The 23,598-nt window shown below is 42.4% G+C and overlaps 1 protein-coding gene across 4 annotated transcripts in view; it reads right to left on the bottom strand.

Moving 5' to 3' along the window:
• Positions 1-360: 360 nt before the first annotated feature.
• The window catches only part of LOC121283069 (interleukin-15-like), a 63,349-nt gene continuing 40,111 nt past the window's right edge, over positions 361-23,598 (bottom strand). Inside the window, exons 3-8 of one of the 4 annotated variants that reach the window (XM_041197107.1) lie at positions 18,440-18,554; positions 18,320-18,346; positions 14,408-14,440; positions 12,678-12,710; positions 9,316-9,456; positions 361-2,848 (exon numbers count right to left, since the gene is read on the bottom strand). In XM_041197107.1, coding sequence (XP_041053041.1) covers positions 2,747-2,848; positions 9,316-9,456; positions 12,678-12,710; positions 14,408-14,440; positions 18,320-18,346; positions 18,440-18,554 — 451 coding nt within the window. In that variant the 3' untranslated portion in view covers positions 361-2,746. The remainder of the gene's footprint in view (positions 2,849-9,315; positions 9,457-12,677; positions 12,711-14,407; positions 14,441-18,319; positions 18,347-18,439; positions 18,555-23,598) is intronic. The other 3 variants (XM_041197118.1, XM_041197138.1, XM_041197129.1) reach the window with 3 other exon arrangements.

The raw sequence follows: 23,598 nt of genomic DNA, 5'->3' as shown, positions 1-23,598 counted from the left end.
CCCTTGAGGATCTGTTCTTTAATTTAGTTCCTAGTTCCTGATAATCCCCAAACAGGTCCTCTTTCCTAGTCTTATCTATGTTATTTGTCCCGACGTGGACCACAACAACTGGATCCTCCCCCTCTCCAATATCCTTTCAAGCCGGTCAGAGATGTCCCTCACCCTGGCACAGGGCAGGCAACATACCATGCGGGACTCTCGATACTGCTTACAAAGGATGCTATCAATTCCCCTAATTATAGAATCCCCTACAACTACCACTTGTCGTTTTGCTCCCCCTTCTTGAATGGCCTCCTGTACCATGGTGCCGTGGTCAGCTCGCTCATCCTCCCTACAGCCCTGTTCCTCATCCACACAGGGAGCAAGTACCTCATACCTGTTGGACAAGGTCAAGAGTTGAGGCCCCTCTGTTCCTGAACACAGGATCCCTCTAACTGCCTCACTTGCAGTCACACCTGCTGACCCTGACCACTGACTACTGCAGTTCGTAGATTATACATTTATAGTTTGTAGACTGTCATTGGAGCTGATGGGGCAATGATAAAAAGACAAATAGGAGCAGGAGTAGAAGATATGGCCTGTCGAACCTACTCTGCTATTGGCTGATCTTGGGTTTCAACTTCACTTTCTTGCCCACTCCCCATATCCCTTGATTCTCCTGAGACACCAAAAATCTATTTATCCTCGCCTTAAATGGATTCAACGATGAAGTATCCACACCCCTCTGAGGTAGACAGCTCCAAAGATTCATTATCCTTTGTTCTCTTTATCTCAGTCCTAAATGATTGACCCCTCACCCTGAGACTGTGCCCCCGTGTCTTAGATTCCACACCAATGGAAACAATCTCTCAGCATCTACATTATCAAGCCACTACAAATTTTTGTAGGTTTCAATTGGATCACAAGTCATTTTTCTGAACTCCAGGGCACATAAGCCTCATGAAACAAATAGTGTTAGCACTTGTGCTAGCTCTTGATTCTCCTCTTGGCCATTATAAAAGAGCTAAGTGGAGCAAGTTTGCTGAGGCTAGATATTGTCTTCTTGACAACACAGCACTGGACCAATGATAATAAGCCTCTGAGGCCATGTAGTAGTGCTGGTTCCTCAAGTCCTGCTCAGGGTCAGAGCTGGAGACTAAAGTGATTGCATAGTTGTCGATTGGTGACTTGGATCTGGTAGGTAAAACCTCTTGTGCCTTGGTACTGTAGCCATCATGGATCAGCATTGAATTTACTTTAAAACATCTGTGCTGCGAAGACAGGGAACCTTTGGAATCTTCATGCGGATCTCAGGGGTTGGGACGATGGGGGTGGGGGTGCACAAACTCCTAGAAGAGAATTTCTGCCCCTAAGCTCAAATTCTGTCAGACTATGAAATTAGTTTGTGCCCCTTTGGTAGCGCCCACTTGTGAAATTAATTTTATATGTAAAGTCTAAACCCAACATTTTTATTAATTGTATTAAAAATAAGGTTTGGCATGGAGAGCAAAGTTTTGAAAGAATGTTGCAAAATAAATTTCTGGGCTTTATGGCTGCATGAAGAGTGAAGCAATAAAAAACATAGTCTAGATTTCCTAGAAACGGAATGGAGGGGAAGCCTAGCAGGTCACCCTGTTCAGGCCTCAGGCATTAAGGGGGTGGCACCTGAATCAAGGGCCCCCTTTCCACATCGGCCGTTAACCCCTTCCCCAAGGTCTGCTCCCCACAGGTGCATCTTCCCTCGCCTGGCATACCCATCAAGACCCCATCACTCTCTCCCCACCTTCCACAGACCCCACCTTCCACAGACTCCACCTTCCACGGACCTCACCTTTCCTCCTCGCTGAAAGACTTCACACACTAACCTGGTCCTAGACACCAGCACTTTGAGGGGCAAATCAGATTTTTAAACGGCTGTGTGGCTGCCGCAGTTGGCAATGATGCATTCCCCGACGACTCTTTTGGTGGTGGGGTTTCTGCCTACTGTGTAAGGAGCTCAGGATGCGTAGAAATACACTAAAACCACAAAAAACAGAAGCAGCTTTACCGTTAAGTACTATCAACTGTGTCAAATGGGAGCCAAACCACATTTGGTCATCCAATGTTTAGTTGTGTGTGTTATCGGAAACCTGCCTATTCCAGCACAGGCATGATGGGCTGAATAGCCTCATGATCTAATTCCATGATCCTTTTCCCTCTGATCAAAATAATATTAGGTGGGTGGGGCCAGGGGGAGGGGAGGGGGAAGAGTATTTCAGGGGCACTTAATTTTTAACTTTTTTGTACCATCTAGCAATTTTAATTAAATTGCATATTAAAGTACATTCCAAATCTGACTGTTAAACAGCTGGACTTACAGCAATTACTGTTATAATTCTTTCCCCAGGCTCAGAACTTCATAAAAACACCAACAACTGGTATGGCTTGAATAGGTTCTGAGAAAGCCTACATATCTTTGATGATTGGATTAGTGAAAAGTGTACAGGATTTAATTCATACAGTTTCTATGCATTGTACATACTACACCTTCATATTATGTAGTTCATAGCTTCATCATTTACAAAGAAAATTCAGCAATATTATAGCTTTTATAAAAAATATATACAATATAAACATTAAATTTCAAGCATTTACATAAAATACATGAGGTTAAGTTAAATATAACATTCACAAAAAAAAAATCAGCATTTATAAAAATTATTTTGGCATTTATAAAAAATTCAAACCACTATTTACATACCATACAACTTGGTTTATGCTATAAGTATTACAACACTTTATACTTCTGTTGGAGAAGAGTTTCAAAGGCCTTTAGAAAATCTGATGTCTTTTTTTCTTGGAATTCTTCACATATGGTACAATTCTTTGGCTATATTAAAAACATAAGTTTAAGATTACAACAACAAAAAATATCTTTACACAACATTTTTAATGTAATATAAGTGCACAAATACAGTGCTTAACCTAATCAAATATTGCAATCTTATTTTTAAAATATTGCACAAACTAAATGGCAACAGTACAGGATTAAGACCATAAGACATAAGACCATAAGACATAGGAGCAGAAATTAGGCCATTTGGCCCATCGAGTCTGCTCCGCCATTCAATCATGGCTGATAATTTTCTCAACCCCATTCTCCTGCCTTCTCCCCGTAACCTTTGATCCCCTTACCAATCAAGAACCTATCTATCTCGGTCTTAAATACACTCAATGACCTGGCCTCCACAGCCTTCTCTGGCAATGAATTCCATAGATTCACCACCCTCTGGCTAAAGAAGTTTCTCCTCATCTCTGTTCTAAAAGGTCTTCCCTTTACTCTGAGGCTGTGCCCTCGGGTCCTAGTGTCTCCTACTAATGGAAACACCTTCCCCATGTCCACTCTATCCAGGCCTTTCAGAATTCTGTAAGTTTCAATCAGATCCCCCCCTCATCCTTCTAAACTCCATTGAGTATAGACCCAGAATCCTCAAACATTCCTCATACATTAAGCCTTTCATTCCTGGGATCATTCTCGTGAGCTTCCTCTGGACCCTCTCCAGGGCCAGCACATCCTTTCTGAGATATGGGGCCCAAAATTTCTCACAATATTCTAAAAAAAACTCCTGCCATTGAGTATGATGGCCATAACTTGCAACCAATTGAATTGTAAGAAGTTTGACACAGACACATAATACGGACAGACAAGGCTGGATATGAGAGGGCTAAAGAAGTAAAAATAAATCAAAGCACAGTACTAATCAAAAAGAAATTACGAAACAGAATACTGAAAAACACTCAAAGGGGATATCCAACTATATTGCAAGAAAACTGTGCTGAGGCATAAATTTTATATAATAGATTTAACAGTTTGCTTCCAAAAACAACTTAGCAACTGATAAGAAATAACTCTTCAAGTCTGGTGGAAAGTAGAATGGAATCAAAAAGTTACTGACATGATGAAAATATTTCTGCTCCAATCTATTTGTAATGACATTGTAAATGTGACCTTAGCACATGTGTTGATGATTTCAGTATACATGATGAACAACAGGAAGCTTCCCCCATTTAATGCAGCATAATTCTAATTAGGTCACACCAAAATGAGGGCAGGAACCTGGAGTCAAGCAGGTGAGCACTTATAACCGCTGTGGCGAAGCAATCAAGTGTTTTTCTAGGATTATTCCTCAAATTTCCTTCCGAGGTGCAATCCGCAAGTTGCAGGCAAAATGATACCCACTTTGCTAAGGTCAAGTTATGCTCAAATTTCCTGCTGGTCTCATAAGCATACGCCTGAACATGAAATGGGCGTAAATCAGTGGTTTGAACATAACTGAAACATGATCAAAGGGCATCAGTGTAGCCTGTTCCACAGGGATGATTGTACTCCTTAACACCAAGTGAGCATTCCAGTATCCCAATCCACTTTCATGGTGCTGGGGAGACTGAGGTGGTGGAGGCTGCTATTACCTTACTGCAAAGAGTGGCTAGAAAGTGGCCATGGACTGCTGGGTCAGTGAATTGTGAATTCATTGTTGAAGGGCAAAAGAGATGCCTGCTGGTCAAGACTCAGAGAGGCTTGAAGTTTCTAGGATCTATTAGCAGTAACAAGGAGCCAATATCTATGAGCAGCTCCAAGTCTACTCCAATGTTCAGCACCAGCGTCACAGATGTTATGTGAAAGCTGCAAGAGCCAATGCAACATGCCATGGAGAGCATTCATGCTTCCTCCCTGATGGAAGCCCTTGATTTATCCAACACATGGTTTCCTGGAAGAATCTAAGTCCATAACAATTGAGGGTCGCGGCGACCTTCATTTCTACATTTAAGGCTCTGATCCTGGCTCCACATTGCCGACCGCCTCCTTTATGAAGCACACTGGAACACAGTCAGCTCAACAAGCGCAGGAGGGGAGAGACCCAAGGGTTCAAAACCAGTGTGAGAGAGGAGGTCTTTTGGAAACCAGCTAGCTGAGTCTGTGAGCCGGCTACATTTGGAGCAATAAAATGAAAAGTAAAGTCACAGGGAAACAGGTAAGTGATTGGTTGGTGAGTATTTTGCTATTTTACTCATTTATCCTTCAAAACTCAGGTACTTTTTTAAAAAAAGTAATTGTAAGGTTTATTTAGTATTAGTAAATTTTACTAACAATGACAAAGCTTATTGACAGTAGTGGGATTTAGTAATTATAAATTAATTAAGAAAACAATAATGTGACTGCAAGATGTAGAAGCTCCTAGATGCCCGTGTAATTCAAGGCAGACACATCTGCGTAAATGTCTGAGGCTGGAGGAGCTTTTGACTCAAGAGTCATTGAGCTGGAGGCCGAGTTGCAGACACTGTGAAGCACTGGGGAGGGGGAAGAGTTACCTAGGCACTCTTTTTCCAGGAGGCTGTCATATTCCTTAGGATAGGGTCGTCTGATGGGGTCAGCGGTCAGGGACAAGAGGGTGTGACTATGAGTGAAGTTGGTAAGGAGACCCAGAAGTTGGAAGTGAAGGAGTCTCAGCCTCTGCAATTGTCCAACAGGTTCGAGGTTAAAGCAAGTGGTATGGATGAAAGTGGGGGCTGCAGGGTGGCTGAGCAAACTGACCATAGCATTATGCTACAGGAATACATTCAAGTCAGGGGAGTTAATATGAATGTAGTGCTGTAGGGGACAGCTTGGTCAAGGGAATAGACACAATTCTGTGTAGCCAAGAGAGAGAGAGTCCAAATGGCTGCATTGCCTGCCCTGTGCCAGATTTTGGGACATCTGCACTGGGCTTGAGAGAACCTTGCAGTGGGAGGCGGAGATCCAGTGGTCATGGTACACATAGGTACCAATGACATAGGTAGTATATTAGCATGGATAGGGGATTGGTTAACTAATAGAATATGGAGAGTTGGGATAAGGGGGGCATTTTCAGGATGGCAACCTGTAACTAGTGGAGTGCCACAGGGATCAGTACTGGGGCCACAATTATTTACAATATATATTAATGGCTTGGATGAGGGAGTTGAATGTACTATCGCCAAGTTTGCGGATGACACGAAACTAAGTGGGAAGGCAAGTAGTGAGGATGACACAGAGTCTGCAGAGTGATATAGACAGGTTAAGTGAGTGGACAAAAACTTGGTAGATGGAACATGATGTGGGAAAATGTGAGGAACTGAATATTATTTAAATGGAGAAAGACTGCAGAAAGCTGCAGCACAGAGGGATTTAGTACATGAATCGTAAAAAGATAGCATACAAGTTCAGCAGAATTTGGAATTTGGCTTTTATTTCAAAGGGAATGGAGTTTAGAAATAGAGGAGTCTTGCTAAAACTATACAAGGCACTAGTTAGACCACACCTAGAATACTGTAAAGGGTTTTGGTCCCCTTATTCAAGGAAAGACATACAAGCATTGGAGGCAGCCCAGAGAAGGTTCACTAGATTGATCCCAGGTATGGAGGGATTTTCTTATAAGGAAAGGTTGAATAGGTTGGGCCTGTACTCATTGGAGTTTAGAAGAATGAGAGACAACCTTATTGAAACATATAAAGATCCTTAGGGGGCCCTGACAGCGTAGAAGCTGAGAGGTTGTTTTCCCTTGTGGGAGAGTCTAGGATCAGAGGGCATAATTTCAGAGTAAGGGGTCACCCTTTTAAGTTAGAGATGAGGAGAAATTTCTTCTCTCAGAGGGTAGTGAATCTGTGGAATTCTTTACCACTGAGGAATGTAGAGCCTGGGTAGTTAAGTATATTCAAGGCTGAGATAGACAGATTTTTAATCAGTAAAGGAATCAAGGGCTAATCCAGGAATCCAGGAAAGTGGAGTTGAGGATTATCAGATTAGCCATGATCTCATTGAATGATGAAGCAGACTCGATGGGCTGAATGGCCTACTTCTGCTCCTACGTCTTATGGTCTTATAGGTAGAACTAGGAGAGAGGTCCTGCTGAGGGAGCATGAGCAGCTAGGGGCAAAATTAAAAGGCAGAACCTTAAAATAATAATCTCTGGATTATTACTTGAGCCACAAGCAAATTGGCATAGGGCAAATCAGATTAGAGATAAATGTGTGGTTCAAAGATTGGTTCAGGAGCAATGGGCTTTGATTCATGGGGCACTGGCACCAGTAATGGGGAAAGTGGGAGCTGTACCATTGAGGTGGTCTTCATCTGAACTATGCTGGGACCAGTGTGCTGGCAAGTCATATAACTAGGGTGGTAGAGAGGGCTTTAAATAAATAGTGGAGGCAGGGATCAAGTTTGGGAAGATGCAATAAATTAAATAGAGAAGACAAGACAAGAGGGTAATGTAGCAGTAAGGGAAATGGTGATCAAAGGGTGGCAGGAAGGGACAGAGTGTACAAACCTAAGAGTGCATCAGCAAAAAAAGGCTAAAGGTTGCAAAAATTTGAAAAAGACAGGACTAAAGGCTCTTTATCTGAATGCATGTAGCATTCGTAATAAAATAGATGAATTGAAAGCACAAATAGAAATAAATATGGATGATCTGACAGTCATTAAAGAGACATGGCTGCAAGGTGACAAAGACTGGGACCTGAATATTCAAAGGTATATGACATTTATGATGGACATAAAGCTAGGAAAAGGTAGAGGCTAGCTCTGCTAATTAAGAATGACATTGGTACAATTGAGAGAGATGGCCTTAGTTTTAGAGATCAGGGTGTAGAATCATTGGGTAGAGATGAGAAACAGTAAAGGCAAGAAGTCACTTGTGGGGGTGATTTATCGGCCCCCTAATGGTAACCACACTATAGGACAGGTATACAGGAAGAAATAATGAGAAAAGTATAGCGATAATCAGCGGTGATTTTAATCTACATATAAATTTGGCAAATCAGATTAGAAAAGGTGGCCTGGATGATGAGTTCCTAAGAGTATTTTCAGGACAGTTTCTTAGAGCAGCAAGAGAGTTTTAGAGTTTTAATTTTACAGTTGTAGAGCCAACCAGAGAATGGGCTGTACTAGATCTGGTAATATGTAATGTGACAGGATTAATTAATGACCTTATAGTAAAAGTGCCCCTAGGTAGCAGTAGTCATAATAGAAATTCACATTCAGTTTGAGGGTGGGAAGACTGGATCTAAGGGTAGTGTTCTAAACTTAAATAAGGGAAATTATGAGGACATGAAAACAGAACTGACTAAAGTGAACCGGGAAATCAGGTTAATGGATAGGTCAGTAGAGATGACAAGTCAGACATTTAATGAGATATCTCTGAATATTTAGAATAGATACATTCCTGTGAGAAAGAAAGGCTCTAAGGGAAGGATGCACCATCTGTGGCTAACTAAGAAATTAAAGATAGTATGAAGGTGAAAGAAAAAGCATATAATCCAGCAAAGATGAGTGACAGGTCAGAAGATTGGACAGAATAAAAAGAACACCAAGGAAGGATGAAAAAATTAAAAAGGGAGAAATTAGAGTATCAGAGAAAGCCAGCTAGAAATATAAAAACAGATAGTAAGAGTTTCTACAGGTATCTGAAAAGGAAAAGAGTAAGCAAAGTGAATGTTGATCCTCTACAGAGTGAATCTGGGGAATTAAATGGTGGAAAATAATGAAATGGCGGGTGAATTGAACAGATATTTTGTGTCTGCTTTCACTGTAGAGGATACAAATAACATCCCAGAAATAATTATGAATCAGGAGGTGAAAGGGAGGAACTAAAACCCATTACAATCACTGGGGAAAGGGTACTGAAAAAATTATTAGAACTGACAAATCCCCAGGTCCTGATGGACTTCATCCTAGGATCTTAAAAGAAGTGGCTGCTGGGATAGTAGATGCATTGGTTTAATTTTTCCCAAAGTTTCCTAGATTCTGAAAATGTCCCAACAGATTGGAAAATAGTGAATGTAATTCCTCTATTCAAGAAAGGAAGGAGATAGAAAGCAGGAAACTACAGTTTAACATCTGTTGTAGGGAAATTGCTGGAATCTATTATTAAGGAGGTTATAACGGGGCACTTAGAAAATCTCAACGTAATCAGAAAAGCCAACATGGTTTTGTGAAAGGGAAAAAAGAGAAGATTTTCTCTTCCCTGGCACTGTCTCAAAGAGGGGTAAAACATTCAGTCCTCTAAAAGAAGCAACTACAAGCAATTTCAAATAAGTCACTCTGGGAATAAATACCTATCAGGTAGATTAAGGGAAGGAAAACAGTACTGCTTATTTGCCTACTGGACTAATGAGATTGGATAAATGTTAATCAATTCATTTCCCTGACTAATCCTCCAAGAACTTGAGGTCTGCATGGTTGATAGTCTATCATGAAGGTAACACACAGGTATACAAATTGTTCTTACCCCTCCCCTCTCCAAAGTGTTCTATATAGTATGAAAAAGTTACTCAGGGACTTACTCTGATAAATTCCGAAAATGTTCTCGCATTTTTAGTCAATATCTTCATGTGTGTTAATTTGTAAGAGTCAAATGACAATTCAAATTTCAACACTTGCAGTTCTTGAATGAAGCAATTGAAAGCAGTTTCAAAACAGTCACGCTGGTGGAAAAATAAGCAGATTAAATATTACTTCATTAATTCTGGTATCTTCATTACATACATGTCTTTAAAGGAATTGCACAGTTTATCCCACATTTTAATAAAATGGGTAATTCTAATAGATCCTTATTGCTGGGAAAATATTAGTCTGTGCCACCTCAACACTCAATCTCTGAATCAGCTGTAGTGACACGAAAAAATGACAAGTCTGAAATATACTTTCAGCCATTTTCAAACCAGGCAACAAACCAAAGAATTGCAGGGATATGGTTTAGTCTGAACAGGTCTGAATCAACGTAGTTTGCAATACTCCTGCCACCGACAAACACAAAATGGTAATCAGGAGGTCGGCTCCTACTCAGGGCGCCAGTGCATACATGGTTAGTCCAACTGCTTACAGCAAGCCCAGGGTATTGACCTGATTAAGATATTTTCTCATACCAATTCCAAGAAGGGAAGCTACATTGAATTAGCCTTGCAAGTTTATCAGGAAGCACTCAACAGCTCTGCTAATCAAGACCTGCGTAGGAATGAAGAACAAACTTAATCAGCCGTTGTCATTGTGCATCCTGAAGCCTCAGCTCTCACTCCCCATGCCACTCTCCTTGCATCCTCCCACTCCCCTCACCACTCTCCTCATATCCTCCCACTATCCCCCGATCACCCTGCTCCCCTCGCACTCATATTCCCCCACTCCCTTCACCACTTTACTCACATCCCCCTGTGTCCCTCGCCACTTTCCTCACACCACCCCCGCTCGCCTCGCCATTCTCCTTAACCCCCCCACTTCCCTTATGACTCTTCTCCCATTCCCCCACTCCCCTCACCACACTTCTCAAATCCCCCCTACTCCCCTCACTACTCTCCTCACAGAGGGGAGCTGCAAAGGGCTGTCAGTGACCACTTTTAAAAGCTAATGAAACTGTTTCCGAAAAAAAAACAGACATTTTTGCATGACTTGCCTTGTGGAATGTAGTTGCTCCAGCAAATCGTGCACAAGTTGCATTTTCAAAGTAAAGAAAGGCTTGGTACTTTTGGGAAAATCGGCATTATCTAGTGCTGCAATACAGACTGGTATTTTGTAATTTCTCTCTAAATAGCTGAGTGATTGCCTAGTACCTAAGGGCCAATGGATTTGATTACTGATGTTGCCCACACTGCTGCTGCCAGATTTAAAGTTACAGCCGTAGCGTTACCCAATCATGTGAACAAAACATATTCAGCAGAAACACCTTGGGCAGGATTTTCGGGCTGCTGGGCGGGCGGGTCCAGGTGCGGCTGGGAAATGGTTAACGATTGATGGCAAGTCAGCGCTGTCGGGGTGGGGGAGAGCGCAAAAGTTTGTGCATGAGCAGGGGAGCGCGCACCGAAAGTTCCCTGAAGGCAGAGAGCTGTTTTTTAGCAGTTTTTTTTTGTCTGTTTTTAAGTTTTTGCTTCAGGGAGCTGATGCGTTTTAAAATCAAAAATAAAGACTTTTAAAAGCTGAAAAAAAAAACATCCTGACATGGGACTAACCCACAATAACGTGAACAAAAATTCTGCCCAAAAATTTACGTTCTTGGAGTTATGGGGCAGCATTTTACGTCACGCGGGCAGGAGCGTGCCCGACCTGCTTGGTTGCAAGATTGCACAAGCTGACATGGGGCAAGCATGCCAATGTCATCCTGCTCTCAAGACATTCTGCTCTGCGGGTGTGGGCAAAAGTCGGAAGCGTGCCCGCCAACAATTAAGAGGGCAATTAAGCCCAGTAATGGCGCATTCATCTCCGATTGCTCGTGGTCCGTCCAACCTTACTGTTGACGGACAGACGAATTGGCCAGGCAGCCTTTACATTTTTCATCAAACCTCATCCAAGGGCGGGATGAAATCTCTGTTATGAAATAAAATAAAAATATCTGTGGACAACACTTCTATTATGAGGTATATTTTCAGGGGCTTGATTGTGATGCATGGACATCTTTTTTTGTGGCTTATTTCATCATTTGAAGGTCTGCAGCTCCCTGAGGCAGCTATCTGCCTTCAGGGAGCTCTCTCGCAGCGCTCACCCTCACCCATGGTGATGTAATCGCTCACCCTCTTCTTGCCCCCGCCTCAGCTGTTAATTGGCAAGCCAGTGTGAAATCGCAGTCGGGGGCCGATCCTGGTGGACAATCCGTTTCCCGGACGATCCCGGGCCCGCCAAAAGTAAAATTCAGTGTTTAATGCAGGCCACTGCCGGGAAAATCATTGACAGGCTCGGACAGTGTCTGCGCATATTTGGGAACTGCTCCTCCTAGTGCTATGGCACAAACAGTGGAATGGTTGTTTCCCTGCCCACCCTCTGGCCCCCCAACCTGCCAATTTTCTCTTTCTTCTCTTAAAGGCACTGACCCCTATAGTTGCACGTGTATGGCATACCTCCAGCACCTCACTCAACTCCTCATGTATGAGCATTCTGGCCTTCTTGCCCATTTGAATGATGGCAGTGTTGCTTCAGAGTTCAATTTCCCAAACTTTGTGATGAATTATGAGACAAATCAGTTTCAATGCCAGGAATCACTAAGTACTTCCTTTGTCACAAAATCAGTTAATGTCCCCAAAATATACTCAACTTTGTGCCAAGTAGCGGGGGGTTCACAAGATAACTAAATCCTTACACTAACTTTATTACACAATATTATGCTATTCAGGCGCTTATAAAGAGACATAGCCCAGCCCTCTAGCAGAAATTGTCAATGCCCTTCACTTGGCAGTAGTATGTTAGAAACTAGCAGGGCAATACAGTTGAGGGATTCATTGGCAGTTCTGGATGTTGATACCAGATCACCCAGATTGATTACTGGCCAGGATGGCATATTTTGCCCCACTATGAATGTTCAGAACACTTCTATAAAATGGACAGCCAATTGCTTAGAGGAAGGAATCTGACTTTCTAGAATGTGATATTAAGAGATTACAGATTATACATCTATTTGTCACATACAATTCCATTATAAATATGGACTCAGGAACTTGCATATGGGCACACATACATACCCTACAACCCACCACCCCATCACACCCACACAGCTGTAACTTAGATAGAAAGCCAATGCTACGACTGCAGCTACTTAGTTCATAGGAACGTGAGATCAGTTTGATTATTCTATTAATAATTATTCTGCCAAGGCAATAAGATAAATTGAAAGATTGAACAATTTATTAGCGCAGAAAGTTATGGCATTCCAATGCCTAATACTTACAGGTACCCGTTCAGGAGTGTATAATCTTAATTCCTAAAAGAAAAAAGATGCACTTTGTTGAAAATATACACCAGTTATTCTTTTAAAATGTCTGTAATAACCTTAAGTTCTGTAGTAACCCCTTCATCTCCATTTGCACGTACAATGGTGTACAAGGTAGAATTCTATCAGCAGCCATTTCAATAGCCTATTTGAAACAATAATTTTGGCTAACAAAACAGCACAGGTTGTGGAGTGGTACAGTGAGAAGATAGAGAGGTAACCAGTCAAATTCTTTCTTCATTCCAACAGTGTGCATGTCAAATATATACACATTCACACACACACACACACACACACAAAGTTGATTTTAATTTGTCACAAGTAGGAAGAATTTTTTTAACTGTTGGAACATTTTGCTTGTAGCTGAGACAAAGTGGTTTGTAGGAAAAGCTGATTGTATTTGAAAGAACTTGTGGGATGATTATGGACATAGTTAAATGGATGGAGGAGGTGAAGCACTGGGGAAGAAATTGTTAGTACTTAAGGAGTCTAGTCGGGGGGGAAACTGACTAATGAAACTCTGATTAGGTGCAAGATGAAGTATTTGTGCGGGGAGTATTTAGGAAGAAGTAGTGATCAATTCAGTGGGTGGTGTTGGGAAATTTGAATTTTATAGAGGGCAATCAGTATGGAGGTGGTGGTAAATTGAGGGCGAATATTGTGTAAGGTAGCTAGTGGGTAACTAAAAGGGTAGTTAATTTTCGATAATACGAGTTGGAGCATACTCAGGAGGTTATGAGTAAAGTGAAGAAATGGAAGGATGTAGGGAGAAGAATACTGGCATCGTTGTATGGAGGGTAAGTAACTGAAACAAATTATATGCAATGATAATTTATAAAAGCTAAATTAGTAATTTGAACTGAAGTCACTTTGAAGTTTTTGGAGCTAGCTAAAGTGTTCAGAGCAGGGTGTCACTGCTGCTAAGAATGTCAAAAGTGGGAAAGGAGAAAGCAGAGCTTAAAGAGTTATAAGCAATAGTAATGGAAGAAAGTATGAGTGCAATCAACAGATATCGGCAGGGACATTGGGGACCCCCACAGAACTGTACAATCCACTTGTCATTTGTCACAAATTTCAAAACAATCTAATTCATCAGTTATCATACTTTCTTTTAGGCCTGTGCTCCACTAAAATAAGCTCTTAAAGCTTCTTTTGACCTCCTAGTAAGGATAAGGAGACTTGCTTCACTCGTTCACTAGTTTACGTTCAATTGTCTTTCTTTCTCTCTGTTTTGTCACTTTTGTTTGCCACTCTCCCTTCTCTACTTCTATTGACCTTTCCCCTCACTTACAAAGCTCACTATTCCTGCCAATATTTTTATTCCATTATAAATTTCTGTGTCCACATTTATAATGGAAACTGCCTATGTAAATTTATCACATTGTAACTGCACTCTCCCTGGGAAGGATGCAATCACAGTGCGACAAGTACATACAGAAAATTCCATTATAAATGCCAGCATAAGAATTTGTGCACGTACGCACACAGCACCACAACAGACACACACACACAGACACAGAAACACACACACAAATGCAGACACTAGAGCAGATGCTAATGCTAGAACAATATCTATATAATATATGGGACCATATGAATAGAGTTATTATTCCATTAGGTAATAAATTCCATAATAAAAGGGTTCAACCTTTGTCTTAATTGTACAGAAAACAGTGTCTAATACTTACAGGTAGACCTTTTTGAGTATACAAAAGTGATTCCTAAAAAGATAGAGAGAGTTATTGTTCTAAATGTTTGTAACAGTCTTAATGGTGCTGTAAACCCTTCATCTTCAAATGCAGGTTTAAAGATGTATGTAGAATTGAACGGACTTGGAACGAGAAAGCAGTCATTTGGAACTCTCTCCCTTTACATGTGTAACATATAAAGGGGCTACCCTGTTCAATAGTATTTCTCAACACTTCAATGTACAAGGGTTTTGTGACTTAAACCTCATTTGTGGTTTCAGAGGCAGCAAAGACTGAGGAAATTGAAACATACAAAGTGAATAAAATGCAAGGTGCAACAAGGCAAACGGGAAGGATGACTGATTTTCTTTTACATACAATAGCAGGATGTGACGAGTGGTACGCCACAGGGATTGGTGCTGGGGCCTCAACTTTTTACAATTTATATAAATGACTTGCATGAAGGGACCGAAGGAATGGTGGTTAAATTTGCTGACAACATGGAGATAGGTAGAAAAGTAAATTGTGAAGAGGATGTAACGAGGCTACAAAGTGACATAGATAGGTTAAGTGAGTGGGCAAAGATTTGGCAAATGGAGTATAATGTGGGCAAATGTGAAATAGTTCATTTCGGCAGGAAGAATTTTTTAAAAAATGATCTAAATGGTGAGAGAGTGTAGAGCTCTGAGATTCCGAGGGATCTGGGTATCCTAGTGCATGAATCACAAAAGGTTAGTATACAGGTACAGCAGGAAAGCTAATAGACTGTTATCATTTATTGTGAGAGGAATTGATTACAAAGGTAAGATGGTTGTGCTCCAGTTGTATAGGACACTGGTGAGAACACATCTGGAGTATTGTGTACAATGCTGGTCTCTTTATTTAAAGAAAGATGTAAATGATTTGAAGCAGTTCAGAGAAGGTTTACTAGATTAATACCAGGAATGGGTGGGTTGTCTTATGAGGAAAGGCTGGACAGGTTAGGCTTGTATCCACTGGAATTTAGAAGAGTAAGAGGTGACATAATTGAAGCCTTTAAGATCCTGAGGGGTCTTGACAGGGTGGATGGGGAGAGGATATTTCCTCCTGTGGGAGAATCTAGAACTAGGGGGTCACTGTTTAAAAAAAAGGGGTCGCTCATTTAAGACAGAGATGAGGGGAATTTTTTTCTCTCAGAGGGTTTTTGAGTGTTTGGAACTCTGTTTTGCAAAAGGTGGTGGAAGCAAGGTCTTTGAATACTTTTAAGGCAGACTCAGATAGATTCTTGTTTAACAAGGAGCTGAAAGGTTATCAGGGATAGGCAGGAACATGGGGTTGAGGTTACATTCAGGTCAACCATGATTTTATTGAATGGCTGAGCAGACTCGATGGGCTGAGTGGCCTACTCCTGCTCCTAATTTGTATGTTCATATGTACGTATGTTAGTATGAATTAGCTGAAATCTTTCCTAGCAACTTTCGACCAGCCAACAAGGGCACTCTTCAATTCAGTTAACATAATGGTTTGGAACTGAGTTTGTCCCAGATCCTAAAATTTGCCCAGGTTGGCAATGAAACTATTTTTTGCTTGATCTAAATAGACTGAGAGGTATACAAAAAACTAAGGACATGTTATCTTCAAGACACAAGCAGATAGTGCGGGTAAAACTTTAACAATGCAGGGGAATTTTATGGACCCCAAGTGGTGGCATGCGGGATGGCTTAATAAGCGGGATGAGGAATCTGGATCTCCCAACAGTGGGTTGAGATGAAGAGTTAAAGTCAGCGGTTAGTTGAACCTCACGCTAGCCTGTGGCGGGTTCATACTTGTACTATATTTGCATCCTTGAATATTCATGAGTGTAAAACTTTTAAAAACAAATTACATCCTACCTTCAAGATAAAGTCAGCAAAACAAGAGAATCTCGTGGCACGTGGTATACATTTGTTTAAAGGTGGAGTGCACCAATTGGTTTTATGCAATTGTGTGTAAGGTAAGAGGTTTTCCTTGTTTAACTCCATGGTACAAAGGAAGGGAGCAGGTGAACGACAGCTTGCTCAGGACTGGCCAAGGTGAGTCAATGGTGAGGGAGTGTGGAATGGGGTCGGTGGCATGGAGGAGTGGAAGGGAGATCCCGGGAGGGCAGAATGAGGGGCCGGAGGCATGGAGGAGTAAAGTAGGAAGGGCCAGCAGGGTATGGTTGGATGGGCCAGTCAGTTGAGGTAAGAAAGTGAGGGGCCTAATGGGTGGCGTGCGTACTGTCCAAATGTATGCCCATCTCAGGGTGTTTGCTGGCAGAGTCCTTACAAGGTTTGAGTTCACCTACAACACTTCAATTAACCCTACAGAGAGTGATTTCAGAAAATGTCCTTTACAATGCATGGTGGCAGGGGGGAAGGGGGGTCAGCTGAGCCTGCATGTTCAACCATGTTGCAGAGTGATGAGTACAACACTGGGCACTAACATGAACATTCAAAAAAGAGTGAACAGGAAAACACTGGCCGCAACTTTCTGGCTCCAGAGAGGCAGGTTCCCCTGTGGCAGATGCAGCAGGCCATTCAAACGTCCATTGATTTTGGTGGGATCAGAAGATCCCATCGGCGGGAGGGGTTGGAAAATTCCAGCCATTGTTTCTTCCATAATAAAGGAAAGATCCTTAACTACATTGTAACCATCAATGCATGCCAACCATGAGGCGTGCCAGTACATTTAGCATTTTGACTAAGCTAGTCTCAGCAACTAAGGATAATGAACACATTAATAAAGTGAACCCAATGCAATGTGAAATATTTACAAGTGAAATTTATTTCTGAAAAGCACCCGTGCCGTCTTTGTGTTCTCAGTCTTATGTTAATGGAGTTGGGCAGGAAAGTTATGGCTCTAATGCAGAGCTTTCCTGTATGTCCAGGAGGCTCTTTCATAGCCCGCTCATACCTGCTGATTGTCAGCTGATGGTGGGTTTCACCAATGAAACGCGTCCCTCACTGCGTGATTGTAGTTCTCTCCCATGCACGCCAGTGGCATTTTAAATTTTAATTGTAATCATGTGGGAAACGGGAATTAGCAAGAGAGCAGAAGTGGTGCACATTTCCAATTACACCATTGGGAATGGCACAGTCTTCACAAAATCCCCCTCTGTGAAATATCGCCAAAAATGACTGAAATTCAGAAACAATCGGCACATTGGGAGAGGTCAAGGGCCCTTTGGGGTTGTTAAAAGTAACATGAATGTGCATAAAAAGTGCATAAATTCATTGGAACTGTCAATCTCAATGGAACTGCCAAGAGAGCTGTCAAAACGTATTTAAATTTCCTGACATTTAAACATTTGAAAAATCTGTCTGCAGTGTTTTTTAAAAAAAAATCAGTGCTTGCTATTTCACTCTGTTCACGTAAGCTTGAGGGCAACATATGCTTAGTGCTGGATAACAGATTTCACGAGATATCATTAACACCATGGGGTGCCTGTCAGTTCACAGTTTGATTGGCAGCTTCTCGTGCTTATAACATCTTTGAAGTAGGACTATGAACACAAATGCTTGTTTTTATAAGGGATTAAAGGAAATTAAATTAGTTAGTGGGTTCGTATCAACGAGAGAGGTTTTTTGTGAAATAGTGAATTCATCAATAGGCACTTAAGAGCTTTATTTAATCTCAGCATGGTCCTGAGGTTTGCTCATGATACATATTGGCATAGGGTCTACAAAAGGCTATGGGGATGAGTGGGACATAGGTTGCCAAGAATGTTATGAGGGGCCATGAAGCATGGGTAGAGGGGCATAGGTTTGCATGGGTTGTCATGGAGCGTATGAGAAGCCCTGGGGGTGATGGATATAGTGCAATAGGTTTGCATGGGATGGCACTTGCTCCACTGTGGATGTTAAGTCAATATTAGCCCTTCTTAGTTTCTTAAGATTGGAGGGTCATACTTACATTGTTCTGCTTTTCCTCCATTTGTTTCTTAAAAAAAAAATAAAGAGCCTTCAATAAAATGAAGACAATTTTGTATAGAAAGATACATTAAATGCTTTTAGAAATACACCGAATACTAACTTGCATACTTTTCACTACTTGTAAAATTTCCTTCAACTCTGCTTTTAATTCCTTCAGTTTACTTGCATTATCACTGCTAGTAGCGTCTGCTTTTGGTAGACACAGAGCAAGACTGCTGGAAATGCAGGGGGGAAAAAAAAGCACAAAATTAAATCAGAATATATAGCTAACCTTCAGACTTGTTATTTGTCACACCCACGGCCCCACCATTTCAAGCAGAAAGCTATAGGTAACATTAAAATAAAGATCTTGAATTGGACTTTGTATAAATTGTGCCGTGTCACTGATTTGACTTTACATTTCAAACCATTACAAGTTAACCATGTACAGACACAGTTAATTTATTATTCTCCACACCTCTCCCCCCATTTAGAAACAGCCATATGGCAAACCTGAAAACATTCTGGACACATTTCGGACTGCAATGGTTCAAGAAGGTAGCTCACCACTGCCTTCTCAAGGGCAAATAGGGAAGGGCAATAAATGCTGGCCTAGCCAGCGTTGCCCACATCCCGTAAAACAAATTAAAAAGTCATAAAGCATGGACAGAAGAAAATCATGGATTGAAGTTCCACCAAAAATGTCTATGTCCAGATGCTATATATTTCTGATTTAAGTTTAAAATAATATTCTTGGATAGGATAGGACAATCTCTATAAGAAATCACCAACTACAACAGTATTGTCCAAACATTAACCAAATTGGGAATTTAAATGTGGTTATTTGTGCTTTTGATTAGTAAATAAAAATGAACAATAGAAATAGTCATTGGGCTTGTGATTTCAATACTTATATTTGCACCAAAGACTTTGGTCTTGTGTGCTTTTTGATAAAAGGGGCAAGATGAAAAGCAGTATTGGACTGCTTTGAAGAAGGTTTGTTCTTCTCTCTGTCAGGATTTTCGAATCTCTCTCTTGCCTTGTTCACCTTCATTGATTTCCATTTCTCTCCTGGTGTTTGACAAGGTGTTTACTAAAACCCGCTTTCACAGCCATATCTCCTTTCTCAGTGACTGTCTCCGTCTCCGGCTTACCCCACGTGGATTTCAACTGAAATTCCATCCCTCGTGTTTCGAACCCGCCCAGGATTAGAGGTATCTCCGGGACATAAAACGTTTCTCGGACTGCTGTTCCCGTCGCATTCTGAGATCCATACTCAGTGCCATGGGCTGCCATATGAACACACTCGAACACTCCCTCCAGCAGCACCACCGCACCCTTTTTCAAAGCTGCGCATGCCCCCAGTTTCATTTTATTCTTCGTCTCATCTGACACTTCAACAAGAAACTTTTTCTCTTTCTCAAGTGCTAAGGAACGCAAGCTCCAACAACTCATCGACACCAACACCCATCTAGGACCCTCCACCCCTGCCTGTCCCTCCGACCCCACCCCATCTTCCAATCCCATTCCCGGCTGTGTATTCACTATACCCCCTAACCTTCCCCTCTCCGACGCTGAACGTTCAGTGCTCAGCAAAGGACTTAGTTTCATACCCTTACGCCCTCATCTCAATACATTTCGGGCTCGGCACGATGCTGAACTCTTCTTCTGCTGCCTTCGTCTCCGTGCTCACTTCTTTGGGCAGGAGTCCTCTCCCCGTTCAACGGATCCTTTTACCCACATCCAATATTCTCCCTCCACCTGCACTCCATTCTCTCAGGTCCAACCCTGACATTGTCATCAAACCCACTGACAAGGGTGATGCTGTTGTTGTCTGGTGCACTGACCTCTACCTCCCAGAGGCTGAGCGTCAACTCACAGACACTTCCTCCTACCTCTCCCTGGACCATGACCCCACCACTGAACATCAAGCCATTGTTTCCAGGACTGTCACTGACCTCATCTCCTCTGGAGATCTTCCTTCCACAGCTTCCAACCTGATAGTCGCCCAACCTTGGACGGCCCGCTTCTACCTCCTACCCAAAACCCACAAACAGGAGTGTCCCGGCAGACCTATCCTGTCAGCCTGTTCCTGCCCTACGGAACTTATTTCTCGCTATCTTGACTCCCTTCTCTCTCCCCTTGTCCAGTCCCTTCCCACCTACATCTGTGATTCCTCTGACAACTTACGTCACATCAACAATTTCCAGTTCCTTGGCCCCAACCACTTCCTCTTCACCATGGACGTCCAATTCCTCTACACCTCTGTCCCCCACCGGGATGGTTTGAGATCTCTTCGTACAGAGGCCGAAACAATCCCCATCCACCACTACTCTCCTCTGTCTGGCTGAACTTGTTCTCATACTGAACAATTTCTCCTTTAACTCCTCTCACTTCCTCCAAATAAAAGGTGTGGCTATGGGTACCCTCATGGGCCCCAGCTATGCCTGTCTCTTTATGGGGTATGTGGAACATTCCTTGTTCCAGTCCTACTCCGGCCCCCTTCCACAACTCTTTCTCCGGTACATCGATGATTACTTCGGTGCTGCTTCATGCTCGTGTCGGGACTTGGAAAAATTTATTAATTTTGCTTCCAATCTCCACCCTTCCATCATTTTCACATGGTCCATCTCTGACACTCCCCCTCCCTTCCTTGACCTCTCTGTCTCAATTTCTGGTGATAGACTGTCCATCAATATCCATTACAAGCCTACCGACTCCCACAGCTACCTGGACTATAGCTCCTCACACCCCGCTTCCTGTAAGGACTCCATCCCATTCTCTCAGTTCCTTCGCCTCCGTCGCATCTGTTCTGATGATGCTACTTTCAAAAACAGTTCCTCTGACATGTCCTCCTTCTTCCTTAACCGAGGTTTTCCACCCACGGTCGTTGACAGGGCCTTCAACCGTGTCTAGCCCATCTCCCGCGCATCCGCCCTCACGTCTTCTCCTCCCTCCCAGAAACATGATAGGGTCCCCCTTGTCCTCACTTATCACCCCACCAGCCTCCGCATTCAAAGGATCATCATCCGCCATTTCCACCAACTCCAGCATGATGCCACCACCAAACACATCTTCCCTTCACCCTCCCTGGCGGCGTTCCATAGGGATCGTTCCCTTCGTGACACCCTGGTCCACTCCTCCTTCATCCCCTACTCCTCAACCCCCACCTACGGCACCTCCCCATGCAAACACAAAAGATGCAACACCTGCCCCTTCACTTCCTCTCTCCTCACCGTCCAAGGGCCCAAACACTCCTTTCAAGTGAAGCAGCATGTCACTTGCATTTCCCCCAACTTAAGTCTACTGCATTCGTTGCTCCCAATGTGGTCTCCTCTACATTGGAGAGACCAATCGCAGACAGGATGACCGCTTTGCAGAACACCTCCAGTCTGTCCACAAGAATGACCCAGACCTCCCTGTCGCTTGCCATTTTAACACCCCACCCTGCTCTCTTGCCCACATGTCTGTCCTTGGCTTGCTGCATTGTTCCAGTGAAGCTCAACGCAAACTGGAGGAATAGCACCTCATCTTCCGACTAGGCACTTTACAGCCTTCCGGACTGAATATTGAGTTCAACAACTTTAGATCTTGAACTCCCTCCTCCATCCCCACCCCCTTTCGTTTCTTCCCCTTCCTTTTTTTTTCCAATAATTTATACAGATTTTTCTTTTCCCACCTATTTCCATTATTTTTAAATGTATTCCACCCATGGTTTATTTCACTCCATCCCCACTAGAGCTACCTTGCTTGTCCTGCTCGCCAATCTTAATTAGCACATTCTTTTAGATATCACCACCTTCAACACCTTTTTGTTCTTTTGTCTGTGACATCTTTTGGTTATCTCCACCTATCACTACTTGTTTGTCCCAACAACTCCCCCCCCACTCTTAAACCAGGTTATATTTCACCCCTTTCCTATTTCTACTTAGTTCTATTGAAGGGTCATGAGGACTCGAAATGTCAACTGTGCTCTTCTTCGCCAATGCTGCCAGACCTGCTGAGTTTTTCCAGGTATTTCTGTTTATGTTTTGGATTGCCTTTGATCATTGTATTTGCACCCTTTACTTCCTTGGTTACTGCCCATTGGTTACCTGCTAGCCTGCTGTGTAACATGGGTGAAAAAGCTGAACTTCAGCAACAAAGAAGCACGAGGAGGATTGTATGGAGAGGGAAGCTATTGTAATTAGCTTGATTAGTCAGAATGACTCCTCCAGGCCAGGAGAAAACAAACCAAAACAACAACAATCAACACTGACAGACCAAAACAAAAACAGAATTACCTGGAAAAACTCAGCAGGTCTGGCAGCATCGGCGGAGAAGAGCAAAGTTGACGTTTCGAGTCCTCATGACCCTTCAACAGGCCATCTGGGTTACTACAGAAATCTGATTTCATTCTACAATGTAGGAATGCAAGTTAGACTGAACTTCTCAATCATTGCTGGGAGGTAATTAGGTGTTAAGAACATAACCAAAATGAGCAAGAGAAGCCATATGCTGCTAATCAACAAGTTCATTCTACTTCATTACTTCTCACTGAGATCACCTCTCATTCTTCTAAACTCTGAAAAATATAGGTTCATTTTACACAATCTCTCCTCATAGGACAGCCCAGAAATCCATCTAGTGAACTTTTGCTGCATCTGCTCTAAGGTGTTCCTTCAGTAAGGAGACCAAAACTGCAAACAGTACTCCAGATGTGATCTCATCAACGCTCTATAAAATTGCAGTGAGATTTCCCTACTCATTTACTTGATGTTCCTAGTCACAAAATAATTGCCATTTAAAATGAAAGTCAGGCAGTCAGGTTGCTTTAATAGCACACCATCAATAACTCAGCAGTGCTGGAAAGTGAAGGCAAATGCATAGGTGGTTGTTGGATCGGCTTTGCTTGACTTCTTTCACAGTACAGTCTTGTTCTGACAAGCTCTTTCCTTAAGGAGTGAACGACTGTAGGCTTCTTCTCAGAAGCTTGGTTCTGAATAGCAACAATGTGGTCATCCTTCAAGTAGACAAATTGTCTAATACATATTATTCTTAATTGTTCTCAAGAGTAGGTCTGTCTGGATTTTGAAATAGAATAAGCTAGAATTTCTGTGGGCTTTTGCACTACAGTACGCAGTTATCAGACAGTCAAAAGCTGTGCGGTGCCCTCCACTGGGGATTTTGGGACCTGTGTAAACAAGGTAAGCAACTTTGGCTAAGATTTTCTGCACCTGCTGGCGTCCGGCGGATTCGGTGGCGGGAGCAGACAATATGGTGTGATCGGTTTCATGACGG

This window comes from Carcharodon carcharias, chromosome 1, assembly GCF_017639515.1.
Source record: "Carcharodon carcharias isolate sCarCar2 chromosome 1, sCarCar2.pri, whole genome shotgun sequence".
In the NCBI taxonomy this organism is placed as follows: Eukaryota; Metazoa; Chordata; class Chondrichthyes; order Lamniformes; family Lamnidae; genus Carcharodon; species Carcharodon carcharias.
Note: the sequence above shows the minus strand (reverse complement) of the source record. Positions and strands in the feature narration are given on the sequence as shown.